At 54.3% G+C, this 19,974-nt stretch overlaps 1 protein-coding gene across 1 annotated transcript in view; it reads left to right on the top strand.

Annotated features, from left to right (window-relative positions):
* Positions 1 to 19,974, top strand: part of MINDY4 (MINDY lysine 48 deubiquitinase 4) — a 97,991-nt gene that overhangs the window by 40,220 nt on the left and 37,797 nt on the right. Inside the window, exons 6-10 of the mRNA XM_090287051.1 lie at positions 4,669 to 4,727; positions 9,422 to 9,528; positions 11,751 to 11,867; positions 13,102 to 13,190; positions 19,435 to 19,536. Of these exons, the coding sequence (XP_090143177.1) occupies positions 4,669 to 4,727; positions 9,422 to 9,528; positions 11,751 to 11,867; positions 13,102 to 13,190; positions 19,435 to 19,536 (474 nt within the window). The remainder of the gene's footprint in view (positions 1 to 4,668; positions 4,728 to 9,421; positions 9,529 to 11,750; positions 11,868 to 13,101; positions 13,191 to 19,434; positions 19,537 to 19,974) is intronic.

Here is a 19,974-nt window from a genome sequence, read left to right as displayed (position 1 = left end):
GTGGTTTTTGCATCCATTAATGATCATTTCCCATATTAGGAGTATATAAAATGGTGATATAAAATTTTTTATCAGTCTTTTAAGTTTATTAGTTGATGGTGTTCAACAGAAAGGAACTTTCCACTACCTATCTTATCTCCCTTCCTCCTCGGAAAAAAAACTCATAGATTAAAAATATATATTAAATATGTTATTATCCGTTACCGCCATTATGCCCATGGTATTTTTATTTTTATGACTATTTACTTTCATAGCTGCCTGCTTTTTTCTCATAGTTTTCTCTAATATCTCACATTACAAGTCTTCGATGGTGGTTTTGTTACATCGAGGTCTTGGGTGTCCTCCTTGTTGTTTTAGCGGCTTTCACATACAGTGCGTCATTTTCTGATACATTTAATAGGTTTTTATTATGAGCATATTTTCAGTGGGACTTTTAAAAAGTCTCTCTCCCCGGCCTGGGAGTCTTGCATGTTCCTCTTTGTGGAAGTGGCTCTTCAGGTCATTGCTTCAGTTACGTCTGCCCGGGTATCATCGACTTGGGAAGTCTTATGTTCACGTCTTATATTCTGGATTCCTGTGCTGCATAAACGGGGTCGATCTGTGCTCCCCTCACTGGGTTCTGAGTGTTCGTCGGTAGAACGATATCTTGATTCTCACGGGACACCTTTCTTCTGGAATCCATAACTAATTCAGCCAAGTGTCCAGCACCGAACAGACAGGAAAGAGCACCCCCTCGTCTCTGCTTTTATGTTAAGAGCTGGTGAAATATTCTGAGTGCTGGGATACAGAAACAGTAGAGCATCTTCAAGGACGGCGTGGCCTGAGTACGTCCCCTCAGAGCCCCTGTACCTGGTCATGTCCGATGGTGATAAGCATGCTCAGACTTCCCCCAGGGCACAGATGAGGCAACAGATGCCCACAGCAGGTAAGTGACTTGCCCAAAGTCACAGGGGGTGGGGTGGGGGTCAGGGACAATAACTCAGGCCTCTGAGTGGCTCTTTCCACCCAACCAATATTCAGTTACCTAGGGATTGAGTCCTGGCCCCAGGTAGCTCTGAACACCCACAGTGCCCTGGCCCTTGCCTCTCCCTTGGGGCACAGAGGGGAACTTGTTGGGAGGTAGAGGTCCCAGACGCAGCGGGCGAGCTGGCTGTCTGCGTCCTTCCTTCCACGGATTTATTAGATGCATGCTTTGACACATGTCACTGAGTTATCTGCACAATCAAATTTTTGAAAAAGTGTTTTGAAACCTTGATTTATATTTTCGTCATTGTTTTTCATAATAGTTTTCATTCAAAGGCAAGAACATGCTTTTAAATTGACCTTTTGAACTTTGTAATGCTCATGCCACAAAGGGACACATGAAAGGAACAAAAGGCACATTCCCTAAGTTGGGAGCACACTTGAAGTCTCCTCTGGTGATGAGATCTATGGGAAATGGGCACAAAGCATCTGAGCTGGGCTCCTGCAGCTGATGGATGGCGCTCCGGGTGGAAGTCCCATGACCGGGAGTGGCCAGCTGTACCCTACACAGCGGGAACATGACCCCCACCCTCTCTCTAGAACTCATGGCCACCCTCGTGCCTTGTGGCTTGGCCCTCAGGAGCCAAGGAGGCCACTTGGGAGGTTTGCACTTTTGTCTTGTGGTCCACAGGAAGCCATGGGGGATTCTGGGCAGGGAAGGAAACATAAAATAGAAGAAAGAGCAAAACAGAGCATTTGGAGACAGTGGCCTGGGTCTGAATCTGGGCTCTGTCACTTCTAAATTGTGTCACCTTGTAAGGATCACCCAGCTTCTGTGAGGGTCACTTGAAACTCGACATTCATGTAGGAGCGCTGCCGAGGTGCTGGGCACACGGGATGCAGAGGTGACCAGTAGAATCCTGCAGTCCACTGTTCCTCCTTGGTTATTTCTCTTACCAATGTGTATGGTTTCCTGTGACAAACTTCATGGCTTAAAACAGCATGGATTTATTATGTCACTGTTCTGAAGGACCGAAGTCTGAAATCAGTTCCACTGGGCTGCAGTCAGGGGGTTGGCAGAGCAAGTTCTTTCTGGAGGTTCTGGGGGAGAATCTGTTTCCTTGCCTTTCTCAGCTTCTAGTGGCTGCCCACAGTCCTTGGCTTGTGGCCTCCTCCTCCAGCTCTGCAGTGCCCCCCCCCAAGCGTCTGCTTTCATCATCACATCGGCTCTCCTCTTCTGTGTCACGTCTTCTTCTGCTTCCCTCTTCTAAGGACACCTGAAGTTACAGTGGTCTCACCTGGATAATCTAGGATGTCCTCCTTCATCACAAGATTCTTAATCCCATTTGCAAAGGCCTTACAATCTAAGGTACCATTCACAGGTTCTAGGGCATGGATTTCATTGGGGGCCAGTATTCAGCCCGTCACACCACCTCATATTGCAATGTCTGCCTGTTTATTTTACAAGGTTGGGTCTCCCTTGGGCAGGGAGACAGGCCTGCCAGATAACTGCCACATGGGTGCTGGGTGAGTGAGTGAGAAAATGAATGAGCACCTGCTTTGGAGTTGAGGAGGTGACATCCCACTTGGGCTATAGAGGAGTAGTGTAGGTTTGCCAAAGGATAGTCCCGGCAAAGCGAGCAGCTTAGGAGAAGGTACGGAGACAGGGACTGAGAAGTTCAGTGTGGGCTGAATGCAGGTGGAGTGTGGGGGTGCAGAGTGGGAGGAGCCGGGGCAGTGAGTGGCCAGGCCGTAGATAGCCCACAGGCACCCTCATGGGCCTGGATTTACTTTATAAGGAAGCATTATACGGGGGGGGGGGCAGTCTTTGGAGTCGTTGCCTGGGTTCAGATTCTTGTGCTGCCACTTACTTGCTGTGTAACTGGGGAAATTACCGGGCCTGCCCGAGGCTCAGTGCAGTAGCTCCTTCCTAGAGCTCCCCTGAGAGGCAGAGGGCTTCTGATGCCTGCAAACCATTCAGTGCAGTACCTGCAACAGAGGGGCTGGTGAACAGCGTTTGCTGTTAGATTGCCATCCTTTTTGTGAACACAATTATCGATGGTGATGGCCATGGGGAACCTTTGAAGAATGTCAGCCAGGCAGCAGTGTGGTCCGATTTTCTTTTTAGGGAGATGCCTTTGACACCCATGTGAAGATGTGGGGGGCTGGCATGGGGTGGGCTGTTTCACTGCAGGGGCATCCAGGAACCCCCGAGGAGGCTACTGCCGTGATCTGGCTAAGAGGGGGAGAGGCAGCGGGCAGCGATGCTGTGGCCGCGGATGTTCCGGAGGTGTGTGGAACAGTCTCGCTCCTCTCTGTGCGAAATGGTCCCAGGTGGATTTTAGAGCCCACCTACACCTGTGCCTCAGTCATGGCTTTTCGGGCAGGGACACTGATGGGCAGCAAGGGAAGGGCACCTCGCCTTAGTCTCCGGAGGGAGCAGTGACAAGTTTAGGCAGAGGTGGGACTCAGGTCATCAGCCAGGAGCGGTGAAGGAGCCGGTGGTGGTGGGAGGGCGTGCCAGGTGGCGGCTTCCGCTGTGAGTGCTGGGGGCTGGGGAGGCTGTGACTCAGCCTCTGTGCTGACTGCCACCTTCCACAATCTCACTGCCCGTCCATGCCTCAGCACCTTGTTCCAGCTCCTGCTTCCACCGTTCCCCACAAGGACAGCGCAGAATCCTGGTAGCTAAGGGCATGGGAACATGGCAGTTTTGAATGGAGAAAGTGGCTTGATGAGTGGGGGAGGGGCAGGGCCACCTGGGAGCAAGGCGGCAGAGCTCCGTGTCCCAGCCCCAGCGTAGGCCAGCCGGAGCCCGAAGCACCCTGTGCTCGGGGTTGGTACTGCACGTCCTTGGCGGTCCCCTCTCACGCCCCTTCATACATCTCCAGGAGGAAGCTGATTCAATGGGACCTGCCGTGGCGAGATTACGATTGTTCCTTCAATCATATCTTATCCTGCAAGGATGTTGGAGGAAAAGATATTTCAATGCTACCATCAAAAGAGCTGTCATTTTTTAACAGAGTAAATGGGTTTTCAGAGACTGATGTCATATTGTTATTTTTAATACATTCTTTTTAGAAAATGATTTTGCTTGTGTTCAGATGGATGCATACTGGAGGGGGGATAAACCCTAAAGAGAATTAAATACAGGTCATTCTAAGAAAACTCCTCATGCATTACACCTGAATTTACAAATCAGAAGCACAGGAGAGTTTTTCGGGTAAGAGGATACAGGACAGGTTCTTTGGTGCCTTTTAAATGGTGGCTGACAGCTTTACAGGAAAGCTGGGAAAGGAAACAGTAGAGGCGAGATGAGAAGGATCTGAGTAATGACTACAAGCGCACGCCCGTGTTTGTGTGTGTTTCCCAGCGGTGTCATGGTGACACCAGCAGACTAACCTGCATTAGGGTCTTGGCAAGTATGTGTGTGTGTGTGTGTGTGTGTGTGTGCGTGCGCGCGCACACGCATGCGCACATACGTGAGAACAAGCACCGAAAGGTGCCTTGGAGACAACTTGGTTCCATCCAGTATGGAACCTGTGGCTCGGACAGGGTGTAACCAGTGCAAGGCACACACAGATCCGCAGGGCCGGGGCTAGAGGGAACCCCTCTCTTGAGCCTCCTCCAGTACTCCTCCCGTTCTCCTCGGCTGCTGTATCTCTCTCTCATTCTCCTCGGGTACATTGACATTTTCTTTTTTTCTAGGAAAAATCAGTTGCCAGCATCCAGCAAGGCCGGCGGTGAGCTGAGCGCCCTGCAGCTCGGTAGGTGTGACCGCTGCCTTGGTGCTGGGCCTTCCGGGGCCCAGGCATCTTCATCTGGAGGTGGTGGGTGGCAGTGCGCTCTACTGGCGGCGGTGGGGCTCCTTTCTTCTCCCCCTAACCTCAGGGAGCTTCTCTCTTTTTGGTTCATGTCTTCTTGTACTACCCGTCTTTCCGTCCCAGAGAAATCCGCATAAGAAGTCTGTGCGTTTCCGGATCCACACTCCTGGGGTGAGGGGCAGAGGAGTCTTTTCTGCATTTGGAGGTTCTCTTAGGGCCATTCAGAACCTGCAGAGGTCTCCAGGAGACCCTCCTCAGCCAAAATCTTAGTTGAGCTGTGCCTGAGGAAGTCCATTCTTCTACAACATGCGTGTGTGTGATGGAGGTGCACACTGAACTGTGACGTGTGTAAGCGCACATCCCTTGAGTGCCAGCCTGATGCACTCCCACACAGGTGTCCCTCTCTGCGACTCCTCGGGCACCCTTCAGTTTTGAAGCAGCCTTTCCGGCCCCTTCTGCGCTTCTCTGCGCCCCGTAGATGGGTGAGCTGCAGGGCTTGGCAGAAGCCGTGGTAGAAGGAAGGATGGCGCCCCAGCAGGCAGACAGGAGACAGTGAGGCGGGGGTGCCTTTACGTTTGCTCTTTTCCCAGAAGCCAGCGATTTACCTGTTGGACCATTTTGGCACATAGAGCTGTTCACACACTTTTCCTCTCCTTTGAAGCACTGCCTTTTAACCCAAAGAAGAAAGCCGTGCGCCCGTTAGAAATTTCTGTGTGAGGCGTGCCATCGGATGGCTTGCTTTAATGAAGTTGAAAGGCAGGGGCAGGCCTCGGAATAGGGGGTGGGGGGTGTTGTGTATCCTGCTGAGCTCACTTCAGAGGTGACAGTTCCTTAGTTTTAATCATCAGAAATGACTGGTGCGGGTCACTTGGCCTCCCCAGGAAGGGGCCGGTCCTGCACGTGGCTGTGCAGAAGTGAGCACAGAGCCAGGAAGTGCTGGCCCCTGGAGCCTCTCTGTAAAGAGGCCCACGCTCAGATTTTCCACTGACAGCCGCTCCAGTCTGGATGTAAAGCGAAGCCGTTCCCGGCCTTCAGAACCCAGCGGGCTTCCATTAGAAGGAAGGCTTTTAGCAAATCTCTCAGAACCTGGCACTTTGGAGTGTGTGGGTGTTTTCCAGAGGGAGGCAGACCCCTCTTGGCTAGTGGATCAGCTAAGGATTTCAAACAGGAGGCGAGAAAAGAGCCCGTGGAACCCAGGCACCCACAGAAAGGGGAGCAAGGCTTTGGCATGGGGGCAGGAGCAAGGAATCCAATTCGGTTAGAGAGGCAGCCTGCTCTTGCCCACCCCAGTCCATGTCTCCCAGCTCCGGGTCAGCAAACTCGTCTTAGCAATCACGTGACTGCTGAAAGATGGAGGACCTGCCTTCCTAACTGGAGGCCAGGACTGGTGGCATGGAGGGAGAGAGGGGACCTCTGACAGCAGCACAGAAAGCACATGACCCATAGTTCTTCACTGTTGCAAAAGACATACACACCAGGTTCTGCGGTGGGTTCTGGAAATTTCCATGGTGAGCTGGGATTTAGATTGGGCTTTAAAGGGTGGGCAAGGTCTTGCCAAGTGGAGTTATGACACAAGCCACATGGGCCAAGGCCTGGAGTGTGAGAGAGGTTGGCTTCAGGTGGCCTGCTGTAGGGGACGTTGTGGGGCAGGGGCGGGGGGCGAGGCTGTGGCAGGACAGGGTGGTCTTGGGGGCTATGCTCCCGAGCATGGCTGTAAACCATTAGCAGTAAGGAAGAGTCTATGCTGGTGGGTAAGGCATCCAGGGCTCTCTCTGGTTGTATGTGGGGGGTGGATTTTAAGAGTAAGAGCGGGATGGTGGGAGACTGGTGAGGGGGCTCTTGGAATAGTCCAGAAAAGAGGTGACTGGTCCCCTGTTCTATATGGGGAAATGCTCTGGGTATTTCAAGACCCCTCATAATATTTACCACTTAGGGGATACTTCCTTGGTCTTTCAAGGAAGAGTCTTTTGCCTCTTGCCCTCTGCTCTTAAAACCTTTCCCTCTTCTGTGTTGTAGCCTGCATGTTTTATTCTCTGGCAGGGATCTCTTGGAAGGCAGGAGTGATGTTTGAATCATCTCCCCTTCTCTGTGCCACGTAATCCCTGACACGTTGTGGGTAAAGTGTGTGATGAACAAATAGGAAAATAATGACACATTCCTGTAACAGTGGAGAGAGAAAGGGTGGGAACAGGGGAGGAGACAGTCTTGAGGCAGGTGGTCTGGAGCTGGCTCAGCGTAGCGTCGGGGAGAGGCTGAGGTCTCAGCCCAGGCCCCTGGTGGGGGGCTGGGGAGATAGTCTGTTATGAAACCCAAAGCCTGGAGGGGCACCGTGCTGGGTCCTTCCAGAAGATGCCTTATACTCAGTAAGAACTACTGAGTAGGCCCCTGGAAAAAGGTGTATAGGGGCCTCATAGGTTTTCCTCCAAGGGGTAAGTGAAATGGGGCGGGAAACAAAATCTCTTGCTTCCTTTCCACCAGATATTTATACCAGGTCCTTAAAAATAGCTTCTCAAACCACTGGCATCTGTAGACGGTTTTGTCTGCTTGGCCAGCATGTCATTCGGTAGAGCTTTGTTTTTCCCTTGCATGGCGGTCCCGCCACATCTGGGCCCGAGGCCTGCTATGTGGTCCTGAACCAACTCCCTGAACGGGAGCCAGCATCCTCCTGGCAGACGCCAAGGCAGGCTGCCTCCTCCTGGGGCCTCTACCCGCTCCACTTCCCCTGAGCCCCCCGCCTCCATCCTCAGATGTACTTCATGGGGCCCAAGCAGAGCACGTTCCAGCCCTGGCTCCCTCCCGGACAACCTCAGACTAAACAGAAGCCTCCAAATAGGCTTAAATATTGCCCCTTCCGTTCCTCCAGGAAACAGTCTCGCCTGAGGCACTGCAAGGCGCCCTTCAGGGCCGGTGGAATCGCTCAGGTTCCTCCTTCCCTCCGTTTGGGGCCTCTGGAGTCTATGCTTGAGTTATTTCTATTCCTCCAGTGACAGTTCTCCGTTTTGATCTTTGCAAAGCCTGCCCTTCCTCCCTCCCTTCCTCCCTCCCTCCCTTAGTCCCTCTCTTCCCTCCTCTTCTTCCCTCCCTCTTGCTTTTTCTTCCTTATTTTCCTTTGGCCCAACCCCCCAAACTCCAGTGACCCTCTCCTCCATAAGCAACCATTCTCGTGTATTTAGTTGGTACCTTTGGCTTGTGCATGACCTTGAAAAATGTGTAGTGTTGTTTTGTGTGCGTGTATTTGTAATGGATGTAAATCCCATCTGTTTTCGTACTTTGTCTCCCCAATGCCATGTTTTTAAGCTGCTTGCATGTTGCTGGGTGAACATCTGATCTTTATTTCAGGGTATTTTTTGTAAGGCATGGTCACAGGGTGGCTTTTTCAGAGACCCTAACTATGAAAGGTTCTCATTTAAATCCCAGACTTATTAAAATATTGTTTTTCAGACCAAAAGTGGAATCTGTCCCCTTTTTGGTGGACTGAGCCTCTAGGAGTTGGCCTTGGGATGTGCCTGCTTCTCCCCCAGGGCAGAAAAGGAGACAATAGAATAAGATATAAGATATGTCCTGGGGCTGTTGGCCTTTGGATGCCATCTCCAGGTGTGGGTCTATAACCCCAGATGCAACAGAATTATGGGAAAGAATGTTGATATCTATACAGTGTAATGCGCTTTTCAAATGATTATTTAATTTTGGGAAAATGGAAAAAAAAAGTAGGAGGCTCCAGAGGCTCCCCAGAGAGTGGCCTGCCAGCCCTGCCAGCATGACCGCCCTGGTGCCTTTCACGTGGTCTTCCGTTGGGTGTTCTGGGAAATGGTGCACTGGCGGGTGGATGGCGAGGGGGAGACTCAGCTGCTGGCTCAGCATGGGCAGGTGCTGCCAAGGCTCACACGGGGCCCTGTCTGGGCCCCAGGCGCCCCAGCTGCAAGGAGATTGCATCTGGAATGTGTCCCTTCTGGCTGGAGGTCCAGGGACGTCTGGCTGGCAGGAAGGCAGGCAGACCAGTGACGGGTCGGTCTGGGTTTTTGTTCCGCCTCAGCCACCTCCCGTCTCTGTGACTTTGGGCTGGTTACGGACCTTCCCTAAACCTCAGTTTGCTCACCTGTAAACTGGGGAGGGGAGTGTTATGGGCATTAGGTGATAAAACAGGAGTGATTAGTACATGAGAACCACAGTAGTGTTAATCTCTTATTACGTCAACGGGAATGGTGGCATTTCCTGTGCTAGTTCTGCTCTCCTTGCGTCTGTCCTCGGGGGACGGATGTGTGCATCATGCCCACCTTTCATAAGAAATGTGCCTGAGCGAGGCGTTTCTGGGTGACTCGCTGGCTCAGGCCCCACCCAGGCAGTTCTTTGTGTCCCCGCAGGCAGAGCTTCCCAGGGGACCCAGAGCCAAGTCCTGCCGGCCAGCAGCCCTGTGGCAGGGCCCAGCGTGGGGTTTGGACAAGGAGCAAGGGCTCTCACTCTGCCTTTGTTCCTTCTGAGGAGGGCCTGGGAGCCCCAAAGGGAAGCGGGGTGGTTGGCGGAGCATCCCCCCTTTCGTTCAGAGCCTCTCAGAGCTCCTCAGTGCCCTCGTGTTACATGACTTTATCTTCTGTTCTCCGTGAGTTACAAGAGCTCACATGGCCAAGGTTCTCTTTCAGAGGATGTGGAGGACGAATCGAAGCGGGAAGAAGCCATTTTCTCTCCAGTCCCGTCAATGCTCAGGCTTCAAACAGTGTCAAAGCCAATCGACCTCTCAGTGGCCAAGGTGGGTGTCAGCTTCAAAGTGCGGGCTGGTGCATCTTAAACTGAATGGGTGTGGGTGATGTGGTTGTGATCCTTCCAGCACCACTCACCTCAGGGTAACCTCGGTCATTGTTGAAATGGAAATTTTAATGGAGTCAGGAAAAGGGGGGCCTAGTCCTGGTGGCTCCCAGCCCGACATTCCAGGGTCCTGTCCTTTCGTCCCCCAGCAGCTTCACCTCCCCTGCCATGGGCCTCCCGAGTTGGGATGGCAGTGGGATGGCGACGGGATGGCCATCTTCATTAGACCGACCCTGCCCCTGCCTGCATCTTTGGGCTCAGGCTGGGTTGCCATGAGGAAGGGGGGGAAGGTGCTAACAATTCTTCAGCACCCTCTGGCTTTGCACCACAGGTCCCCAGAAGGGTCCTTGGCCATAGCAGCCTCCTCTGCAGGGATCCCAGGATCCCTCACTGTCTGTGCTGCCAGATGGCCTCGCCCCTCCCTGCGGCCAGTGGGATGACTTCTGCGCTTGCTGTGCATCCAGGAGGAAAAACAAAACTCCTGGGGACACAGCTGAGCCCTGTGTCTTCCTACTGACCAAGAATTTACTCAGCACACAGATTGAAAGTCAAAGATTTTTCTCGAGGTGTTCCTTCCCCTCTTCTCCCTTTTTCTTCCTTCTTTGAAACCACCGATGGTCAGATGCATGCCGGTGGCCCCGAACATGGGAAGAAGTGCTCTGGCTATCTGTGGCCACAGGGCTGTGTTTCTCTGAGGTGGCATCCACATTTGGGGAAGGGTCCTTAGAGGCCCGTGGAGACCGCCCAGCAGTAGCATCTCCACACGCGGATGGAGACCTGGAGGCCACACGGGGAAGGGGGGGTCTGCGGCTCCTGGCATCGTGGCAGGCAACTTGTAGCCCTGTGACCTCTGACTGCACTCGGCCCCGCTGGCAGCTGTCATTCTGTCATTAAGAGAATGGACATGGGTTCAGCCAGAAAACTCTAGTGCCTCGAGGTTCTAGGCTCCCAGGAAACTCAGTTTAAATACATGGATGATTGTAGTTGGTGCACGGAACCAAACCCTGACAGTGAACTCCCCCATCCCTCTCTCCTGTGCCCATGTTTGATGGCATGTAGACAAATGCTGTCATCGAGATTGTCCTTGCGTTCAGGGAAAAACAATTTTAGAGGGGAGACAATCTGAGTTTGTAGGACAGCTCTAACCCAGAGAGGGGCGTCTGGAGAGGTGGTATCGGGATCCACACGTTGGCATCTTCAGAGCCCCTGGATGTATAGTCATGGCGGAGAGAGAGGAGGCAGCCAGCACAGGCAGTGGGCATCCGGGAGAGGCTCTGCCTTCCTGCCCCAGGGCCAGTCAGTGGGTGGGGCAGGGTTGATGGGGGATAAACCATGAGCTCAATGTCCACCAGAAGTTTAGAAAAGACAGAACCGTGAAAAAACGAAGGGCTGCCTCGGGAGGTGGTGGGAACTCCTTCACTGGGTGGTTGGGGTGTCCAAGCCAAGGTCCCTGGCGACCACTCTTAGGTGATGTTGTAGAGGAAATTTTCGCATGTAGGAAGAGGCTATACTGGGGCAGGGATTGACAGACGTGTTCTCTAAAGAGCCAGATAGTATATTTTTGGCTCTTTGTTACAGCCACTCAGCTCTGCCATTGCAAGGTAAAGGCAAACACTGATAATACGTAAACGAACGGGCATGGCTGTGTTTCAGGAAAACTTTACTTATAGAACAAGTGGGGCGATGGATCTGCCCTGTGCGTTTGCTAAGCTTGTCCTTGAGTACCAGTTCCCAAACTCGGCTGCACATTGGAATCACCTGGGAGCTTTTAAAAATACAGGTTCTGGAGCCCGAAGCCCAGGGTCTCTGAGTTAGTCGTCCTGGCATGTGGCCTGAGCATCGGGATTGTTAAGAGCTCAACAGGGGATTATAACGTGCACTCAAGAACTTCCACGTTGCTTTGTAAAACTAGAACTTTGTGTTTTCCGTTTCCTCTGAGGAACCTAAAAACGGTGTTTGGCCTGGATCAGCACAGGCGGGTTTGGTTTAGCCGATTTTATTGTTTTTCCAATATGAGGAAGATGGGTTTGCAAAGTAAAAAGAAGACAGATAGCCCCGGGTGGAGGATGGATAACCCCAACACTAGCTCCTGTGGGGACACATCCACCGAGCAGTGTATTGTTTGCTTTTCAAACAACCAATAAAAACATGCTCTTCTTTTAACAGGACATAAAGACCATTCTGTTTGGTTCCAGCTTTTGCTGCTTCAATGAAGAATGGAAACTTCAGAGTTTTTCGTTTAACGACACAGCCCCGTTAAAATATGGCATTGTGCAGAACAAGGCAGGTTGCTTTTAGTTCCTCCGGGACCTTTCTGTGGGCCCATGGTGGATGGGGGTGGGATGTACCCCAGTTCAGTAAACCACATGAATGTTACTTGGGCTACACAGTGCCAGCCAGCCCACATTTGCCAGTTGTCACCCAGTGCAGGACCTGCACGTGTCGCCACCAGAGCAAGAGCTGGGGCGTGGCCCTACTGTGAGTTCTGGTGATGTTGGAATCCCCTAAGAGGGAGCAGAAGAGACCCTGCATCTGGCAGGGGCACTAGAGAGGGTCCTCGGCTGAGTATTGAGAAATGATTTTGCAGGAGAAAGGACGCTCAAGGCAGGCGGAGCATGAACAGAGCGAGGGTTGGGTGGGGAGGGGGAGGCCGTGTGAGAGCGAGTCCAGGGACTGCAGGAATGGCAGAGGCAGCAGCATGAGAAACAGAAGCACGTGAGTAGGTGGTGTGATGTAAGACGGGGAGACGTGGGTAGATTGTGGCAGGACTTGAACATGGCTTACCCTCTTTCCCAAGATGTGCACTTTAAGGGCCAAGAGATCCTCTAAATCCCACGGTTTAACTGGGTTCCATTTCTCAAGTCCCAAGAGCCTCCCCCTGCCCCACACTGCCTGGCCAATAGCCTCTATCCCCCACATGGCCAAGCTCAGCTTGTCTTCTTGCATCCCCAAGTCAAGGGCACCCATGGTCTGCCATTCTGACCTTCCTTGTGGATGCCTAGAAGGATGAGCTCTTCAAGAAGCCTTCTCATGTTAATGGAGGAGGGAAACAAAGACACACCCAATGGTCTGGCCGAGGTGGACCACAGGCAGGGCAGAAGTGAGCTCATGTAAGTGGAGGCTGCTGAAGGGGCTCACTTCTAGACAGGGTGGTTGGAAAAGTCTTCCTGGAGGAGGAGGCCGTCAGGATGGGCCTTGAAGGCTGGAGAAACAATTGACATCCTCAGCCTGTGGACACGGAGACATTTCCTGGATGACTGGAAGCAAACAGTGACATCCCTGGCTCCATATCTAGTAGTTATAAAGAGTCACTTTCCTCCCATCAGACCTGGCAACCCGACTCCTCCCTGTGGCGACGGGAGCCAGGGCCTTTGTTATCTCCTCTCTAGCACTGGGGTTAGCACTTTGTAGAAGGAGTCACCATGGCAGAGACCCGTTTCCAAGGCCCCTATGCTCTGTCACTGGCTGGCTCTGGAGGTCACTTCTCACTGGCACTAATGCGTGTCCTTCTTGGCAGGGTGGTCCCTGTGGGGTTCTGGCAGCTGTCCAGGGCTGTGTCCTGCAGAAACTCCTGTTTGAAGGAGATAGCAGAGCTGACTGCGCTCGGTAAGTCCACGTTCATTACCGCTGGTAACCTTCTTGTCCCAAGGCTTCTCCGAAGTGTCCAGAAAAAACAAGCGAGGAAGCGCGTGTGTTCCTTGATACTTCCCGTCTTCTGGAAGGGGAAATGGTGGCTGGCGAACGGGCCTGTGCTGACCAGTGCAATGGGGGCATGCATGTCATGCAGGCGGGGAGGGTGGCTATGTGCTGTTCCACCTGGTGGCATCAGAACTGAGGCCACCCCCTCCTCAGACGTCAAGCCGCCCAGCTGCCAGCCACTCCCATGACAGCCTGCTGACCCTTCCCCAGAGTCCAGGCCTCGCCTCCCTCCCCACGTCACCTCACTTCTGCCAACAGCCGTACCGCGCGTTCCAGCCAGCCCCACGGAACGTTGCTTCCACGCCCTCGGCCTTTTGTTTTCCAGCTCACACATTAAGTGTTTGCACATGGGCACCTTATTCTCCTTCTGCTCACTCCACAGACATTTCTGGAACATTTCTGGCAGGCACAAGTGATGCGGAGCCTCTGTTCTCCAGAAATGCGCTGTCAGGTCGATGGGTGGGCAGCAGGCTGTGATCTTGCGCTGAGGTGGGTGCAGAGGCAGAAGGATCGGGAAGGGGCCGGCCATGGCCATGGCCGGGGCTGGGCTGGCACGTCCTCAGTGAGAAGGCCGCCTTCTTCCCTTTTCCTCCCTGCGGGCCCAGTTGCTAGCTTATTGTTTTTTGGTTGAAATAGAACATGCATACAGAAAAGTGCACCATCCTAAACTGCATACCGTATATGTGTCCTGCTTAATGAGTTATGACCAAACCACATACGCATGGTTTCATCATCCAGATCAAGAAAGGAAATATGTCCAGTACCCCAAAAGAACCCTCCTGCCCAGCAGGCACCTCCATCCTCCTCCCCCAAGTTGTAATTAAACAGACTCTAGCATTGCGGTTTACTTTTGCCGATTCCTGACCTTTAATGAAAAGCACTTGTTTTTTTGAACTAGGCATTTCATCACCTTTTTTTAAAAATAAAGCTTAGGTGCTATGCAGACAACAGAGCCCATTCCCCATTTATTCACAGTCAGATCCGTGGGTGAGGCACTGGCTCGCCTGATGGCTGGCCACGCTTGGTGCAAATGAAACATTTACCGGCTTCGGTGACTTTGCCATAGGGCCCAAGTAAAGGCAGCCTGTCATGCTTGGCATTTTAGAATTTGTCCAATAATGTAATTTGTCTCATTGCTTTAAAAAGTAATAAGGTGTTTTTTGCTCAAGTCAGCAATGTTAACTATAAGCATGGCATTGCCTTAACCAGAAGCACAGTGACATCTCACTTGTCCTTGTTCTCTGCCCCATCCCTCCAGGTCCATCCCTCGCCATTCCCATCTGTGCAGGGCCGTCCCCACTGCCTGCGCTGCAAGGCCAGCCGGCTGAGTGCTGGCAGGCTCGAGTCGCTGTCGTGGGCAAAGACCCTGCTGTTGACTCTCCGAGAGGCCAGCATGGTGCTCAGTGCTCAGTGTTCAGGGACACTCCTGACTGACTTGGGACGTGCTCAGTGAGGGGCCGCTGGCTGCCCTCTGAGCACACGTGCCCCCGCAGGCCTCCCTTCCCTCCTCGCACTGGAAGGAAGCGTGCAGGGAAGACTTAGCAGGGGCTGGGAGGGGAGACGGGGTTCAATGAGACGGCTGTGGCCTTGCCCTCTGGGCACCTACAATTGCACGTGAGAGCCAAACCAACAGACAGGAGGTTACCGGGGACATGCAGGCCGCTAAGGTTCACCTGGACGTGAAGAGGGGTGGGCAGGCTTGCTGGGGGAGTGACGTGTGCATCTTACCAAGATCTGGAGGGTGAACAGGACTGCTGGTCCCTCTTCACACACACCCTTGCGCGTGCAGGCTCCTCCCTCGGTTTTCCCGTCCCGGCAAATCCCTCATGCTCCTTCCCGGCCCTCCAAGTCCTGCATGCTGGCTTCTCACCGCACGGAGGCCGTGACTTTGGGGAGGCCTCCCTGGGGCTCCCCGTTTGAGACAAACCCGAGCCTGCCCCTGGTCCCCCTGCCCCCAGTTAGTGCCCTGTTCATTCCCATCACTGTCCTTGTCTGCCCACAGCAAACCCTGTGAGGACATGGGCCTTCCTGCACTGCCTGGTTCCCAGCCCGTCCCCGGCACCCAGCCTGGGCCTAGTCCACAGGAGTTTTGTTGAATGAACGCGCAGACAAATGCATGCGTTATCCAGACTGACAGGGAGGCGAGGGGAATGGTATTCCAGCAGGGAGAACAGCACGTGCGGGGGCCTGAGGGCAGCAGAGCAGGGCCTGGAGAGGAGCTGAGGGCGGCCGACGGTGGCTGGGGCAGAGTCTGGAGGGGCTGGACGAGACCAGGGCTGGCGGATGGGTCAGGGCCAGGCCGCCTGCTCGGGTCCAGCCTTGGCCTTGGCCCTCGTGGGAGATGTCTTCCAGCTCTTCCAGCCCCATGCCCCTTTGGCGCTGTTTTTGAACTTGGACCTGGACCTGGACCTGTGAGGGAAGCTGTGGATTGTTTTTCAGTAGTCTGGGAATGGGGCCTGGAGTCCTGGAGGTGTGCGGGAGCCGGGCCTCACTTCCTCCATTTATGAGCCTCTGTCCCGTCTAAGACGGATTCTGCTCACAAAGTCCTTGGGAATCATCAAGGGCTGTGCTAGTGAGTAGGCCTGTGGGTGTCGCTTGCCAAGGTACATGTGGGGAAACTGAGGCCCAGAGAGGCAAAGGTGCTTGTTCAGGGTTACACCTGGCTTCCGTGGCAGAGCCAAGCCTGGCATGTGACACCCTGTCTGTCCCACATGCTGTGCCCTCGAGGAGACTTGGCAGAGGGAGAGCCCGAGGGGCTGGGAGGGGCTGGCGCTGGGAGGCTGGAGTGTCAGGAACCTGAAAACCCTGAGTGCTAGACGCCCAGAAGGCTGCTCAGTGACTGATGGCTGGCTCAGGGTTTTATGAAGGGCTTCTTGGCAGAGCCTCCCCTTTTTCCTAATTTGGAAAAAATCAATGCAGAAGAACATAGAGATTAATACAGCAAATGCCTGGGGACCCGCTGTCTCACACGTGCAAAGGGTGACACTGGCATCTCTGCAGGGACCCTCTTGGTCCCCGGCCCCTCTGCTTTTATTGATTTATTTCTTCACCGTTAATACCGATTGATGTGGCCATTGATGTTCTTCGCGGGCTGTGTATGCTGGTTGCGGTTTGAAGCCTCAGCTCTCCCTTTGACTCTGAAATTCCAGGATGTTAGAAATGACCCAGCTTTAAAAAAAAAAAAAAAAAAAAAACAGTAGGCACACTCCTGTCTCTTCAGGAACACCGGGCACAGCACACCTCGGCAGCGGCGGCTGGCGAGTTCCGTGGGTGGCTCCGGGACCCGTGGACCGCAGGGCCCACGCTTGCCACCCTGTGCTGGCTCTGCTAGGTCTGCAGGCCTGGGCGCAGAGGCCCCCGCCTCGCTGTTTCCCCCACGGCTGATGGGGACACGGTCCTGTGAAAGCCCCGGAGGGTGGGGCTGTGCCCTCCAGTGAACTCATGCTGAAATAAAGGCTTCTCGGCAGGGCTGGTGTTTTTTACGCGCAACTGTCCGGCTTCATTAAGACTCATTCCGTCGGGCCGGCAGCTGGCCTCTCTTCAGTCTGGGAGGGCCAGGCCGAGTGGCAGGGCTGGGGTTTTTCCACTCGAGGAAGGCTGGTGCCAGCCGGCCAGCCGGTGGGAAGAGACAGGCTCCGGGCCTGGACAGAGCCGCAGACAAGGACACCATCCTCTTGCCTTCATGCCTCTGAAACCGGCAGATCCGAGGCCCAGAGAAGGAGGGGTCCTGGCCCAAGACCCCTCCAGACATTGGGAGCAGAGCCAGGTCCAGCGGCCCGCAGGCCAGCCTCTTTCCACCCTCTCCAGCAGCCTGTGACCGGGAGAGGGAGCAGATGGACTAACCAACCTCCATCCATTGCCAGCTTTCCTCTGAGTTGTCTATAAACTCAGACTAGGCAGGCTGTTTTAAGATAATTAGGGTAGAGACGTCTCCGAAAGACTTGGGTAACACAGGCAAGCACAGAGTGAGTTGTTTTCCCACTCACACCCCATCCCCAGACCAGTGTCTTCCCCCGCTCTCCTCTGGTGGGGATTAGACTCTTAAAGAAGCTCCTCTCGGTTTAGGAGCCCGGCCAGGTAGGGGTTTGATAAATGTGTGTCTGGCTGATTAAAGCAATGCAGAACTGTCCTTGTCGCCAAGGTGTGGCCAGCGAAGGCAGGCAGCAACTTATTTGGGGACGGTAGAGTGGGTGATTGAACATGGCACCTTGTTCCTCTTGATTTCCACCTGTACGCACACAGGTGTATGCAGCCCTGTCTGCCCCATTGCTGGTTCAGTGGCAGGATGGCAAGACCGGAATGATGCTCATGGGCACCTGGCCTAGTGCCGCATTTATAGGTGGCGAGGTGACAGTCAGAACAAGAGGCTTCTCAAGACCTGGGAGCCAGAAATGGAACCCAGGCCTGACTGCTGCCCTTACCCCAGCCCCACTGTGCTGTCTGGAAAGCTGCGTCTCCCATGAGCAAGCTGGAGGAGGCTCGGGAAGGACGGGCAGATTGGAAAGGTGACTAATGGAAGCCTGGAAAAGAATGAGGCCTTTTGTGTGGAAATGTGGGGGATCAGAGGGTCTGTGACTGGGAGCGCTGGCCATTGTGGACATTCTGTGGCGGGCTGGTGGCCGCGAGACAGCTGGGGTCACACTGTAAGTGCTTCCCGGGGCTGTGCTGCTACCGCTTGACCTCGGGCTGGCCCTGCTGTGGGCAAGCTGGCTCTGTGGTCAGGATAAGGGCCGCACCTGTGTGCCCTCCTAGACCCCTGCCCTGGGCCCGTGCTGGGCCCAGCCCAGAGAGTCAGGACGGGGTCAGATCTGCCCTGCCTCCCTCCCGGGGGAGCTCTGGGAGATGGAACCTGCCTGAGAAGACCTCTGACCCAGGCGGCCTGCTGCCCTGATCCGGAAGCCTCAGAAAACAGCCTCTCAGTTGACACAGTCACCCCCTGATTGGTACCCTCTCCCCAATCCCTAAAGCACGCTCTGTTTGCTCTGTTGCTTGGAAAGATGGGCTCAGAGGCAAAGAGAGGCTGGTTCTCAAAGCCAAGTGCACCAGACGACTGTTTCCATTTCCCAAGTTCTTCTTCCTCCCTGAATGTTGTTTTAAGATTCCTAATTTTTACTGTGTGATTTGGGGTGAATTGTTCAGGGTCTGTGCCTCAGTTTTCCCATTTTGAAATGGAGATTATAGTACCTGCCCCCTTCTCAGGGTTGTTTTTACGGTTAATGAAAGTACAACTCTCCAGGGCCCTGGAAATGGGAAACGGGAAGAAGTGTCTGTATTTGGCTGTTTCCCTTCCTCTGTCTCATTCACCTCACCCACCAGGGGCCTCTGAGTTACTTTTTTTTTTTTTTTAAATAAGAGATCTCTCTGCAATTTTTGGCACTGATGACTGCCCATCCTTCTTAAAGACCTTTTGTTCTTAAGACTGTGGGACAGTACTGCCTCCAGGTCCGCCTCCTCTGCTTCCCCCGTTCTTGGCCACCGCCTCTGTCCTTCCTGTCCGCTCCCTGCACACCCTTAGCCTCTCCAAGCGTTAAGGAGCCCTCAGGTGCTGGTGGCTCGTAAACTGTCCTCGGCCCTGGCCACTCTCCTGGCTTTAGATGTTTCGACAGCTCCGCCGGGGTGTCCCGTGAGCACCTCCACTGCCTCCCCAGCCCTGATCCCCAGCCGGTGTTCCTCATCTTGAGCTCTCTCCCACCTCCCCACACTCCCCGACATCTAAGTCACTGCCAGTCAGGCCCCAGCCCGCACCTGCGGTCTTATTTCCTCGTGGCTGGTTGGGGTGAGGACTACTACTTGCATGAGCTGTTGCCTCCAGGGGCCCAGGGGTCCGGCTGGGCATGGCTGGGGCAGGGCAGTGCCTTTGCCCCGATGACTTTCTCTCCTGGGATGGCAGCAGGTCTGGGGCACGTCTGTTCGGCCTCCGGGCTATCGGAAGGCACCAGCCTGTGTTACACACACCCCAAGGGCCAGCCCAGCCTCCAGTCCCCATTGCACCTCCGCCAGCCCCGCCCAGGCCCTTCCCTCCAGGTCCTTGCCTTGGTCCTTAGCTGAGGAGGTACCTCCCAGGCTATGCAGGAGACCCTCTGCCACAGGGCTGCACTGTCCCTAGTTTGTGTTGCCAGAGACATAAATGCATCCTCTTTCTCGTCCTCAGGCAGCTGCAGCCTTCGAATGCCCACAGGACCCACTGCCTGGCCCTGGCCATTGCGGACATTCTGTGGCGGGCTGGTGGCCATGAGAGAGCCGTGGTCACGCTGTAAGTGCTTCCCGGGGCTGTGCTGCTACCGCTTGACCTCGGGCTGGCCCAGCTGTGGGCAAGCTGGCTCTGTGGTCAGGATAAGGGCCGCACCTGTGTGCCCTCCTAGACCCCTGCCCTGGGCCCGTGCTGGGCCTAGCCCAGAGAGTCAGGACGGGGTCAGATCTGCCCTGCCTCCCTCCCGGGGGAGCTCTGGGAGACAGAACGTGCCTGAGAAGACCCCTGACCTTGGCAGCCTGCTCCCCTGATCTAGAAGTCTTGGAAAACAGCCTCTCAGTTGACACGGTCACCCCCTGATTGGTGCCCTCTCCCCAATCCCTAAAGCACGCTCTGTTTGCTCTGTTGCTTGGACCCCCGTCCCTTTGAGAAGGGGACTCAAGTGAGCAGTCGGTGGTGGAGCCAACAGTCTCTTCCCTGCTATCTCCTTCCTACCCCAGG

The sequence above is a fragment of the Furipterus horrens genome, unplaced genomic scaffold (assembly GCF_987537825.1).
Source record: "Furipterus horrens unplaced genomic scaffold, mFurHor1.1.pri manual_scaffold_9, whole genome shotgun sequence".
Lineage (NCBI taxonomy): Eukaryota > Metazoa > Chordata > Mammalia > Chiroptera > Furipteridae > Furipterus > Furipterus horrens.
The sequence above is the reverse complement of the archived record's forward strand: the minus strand, read 5'-3'. Positions and strand labels throughout refer to the sequence as shown.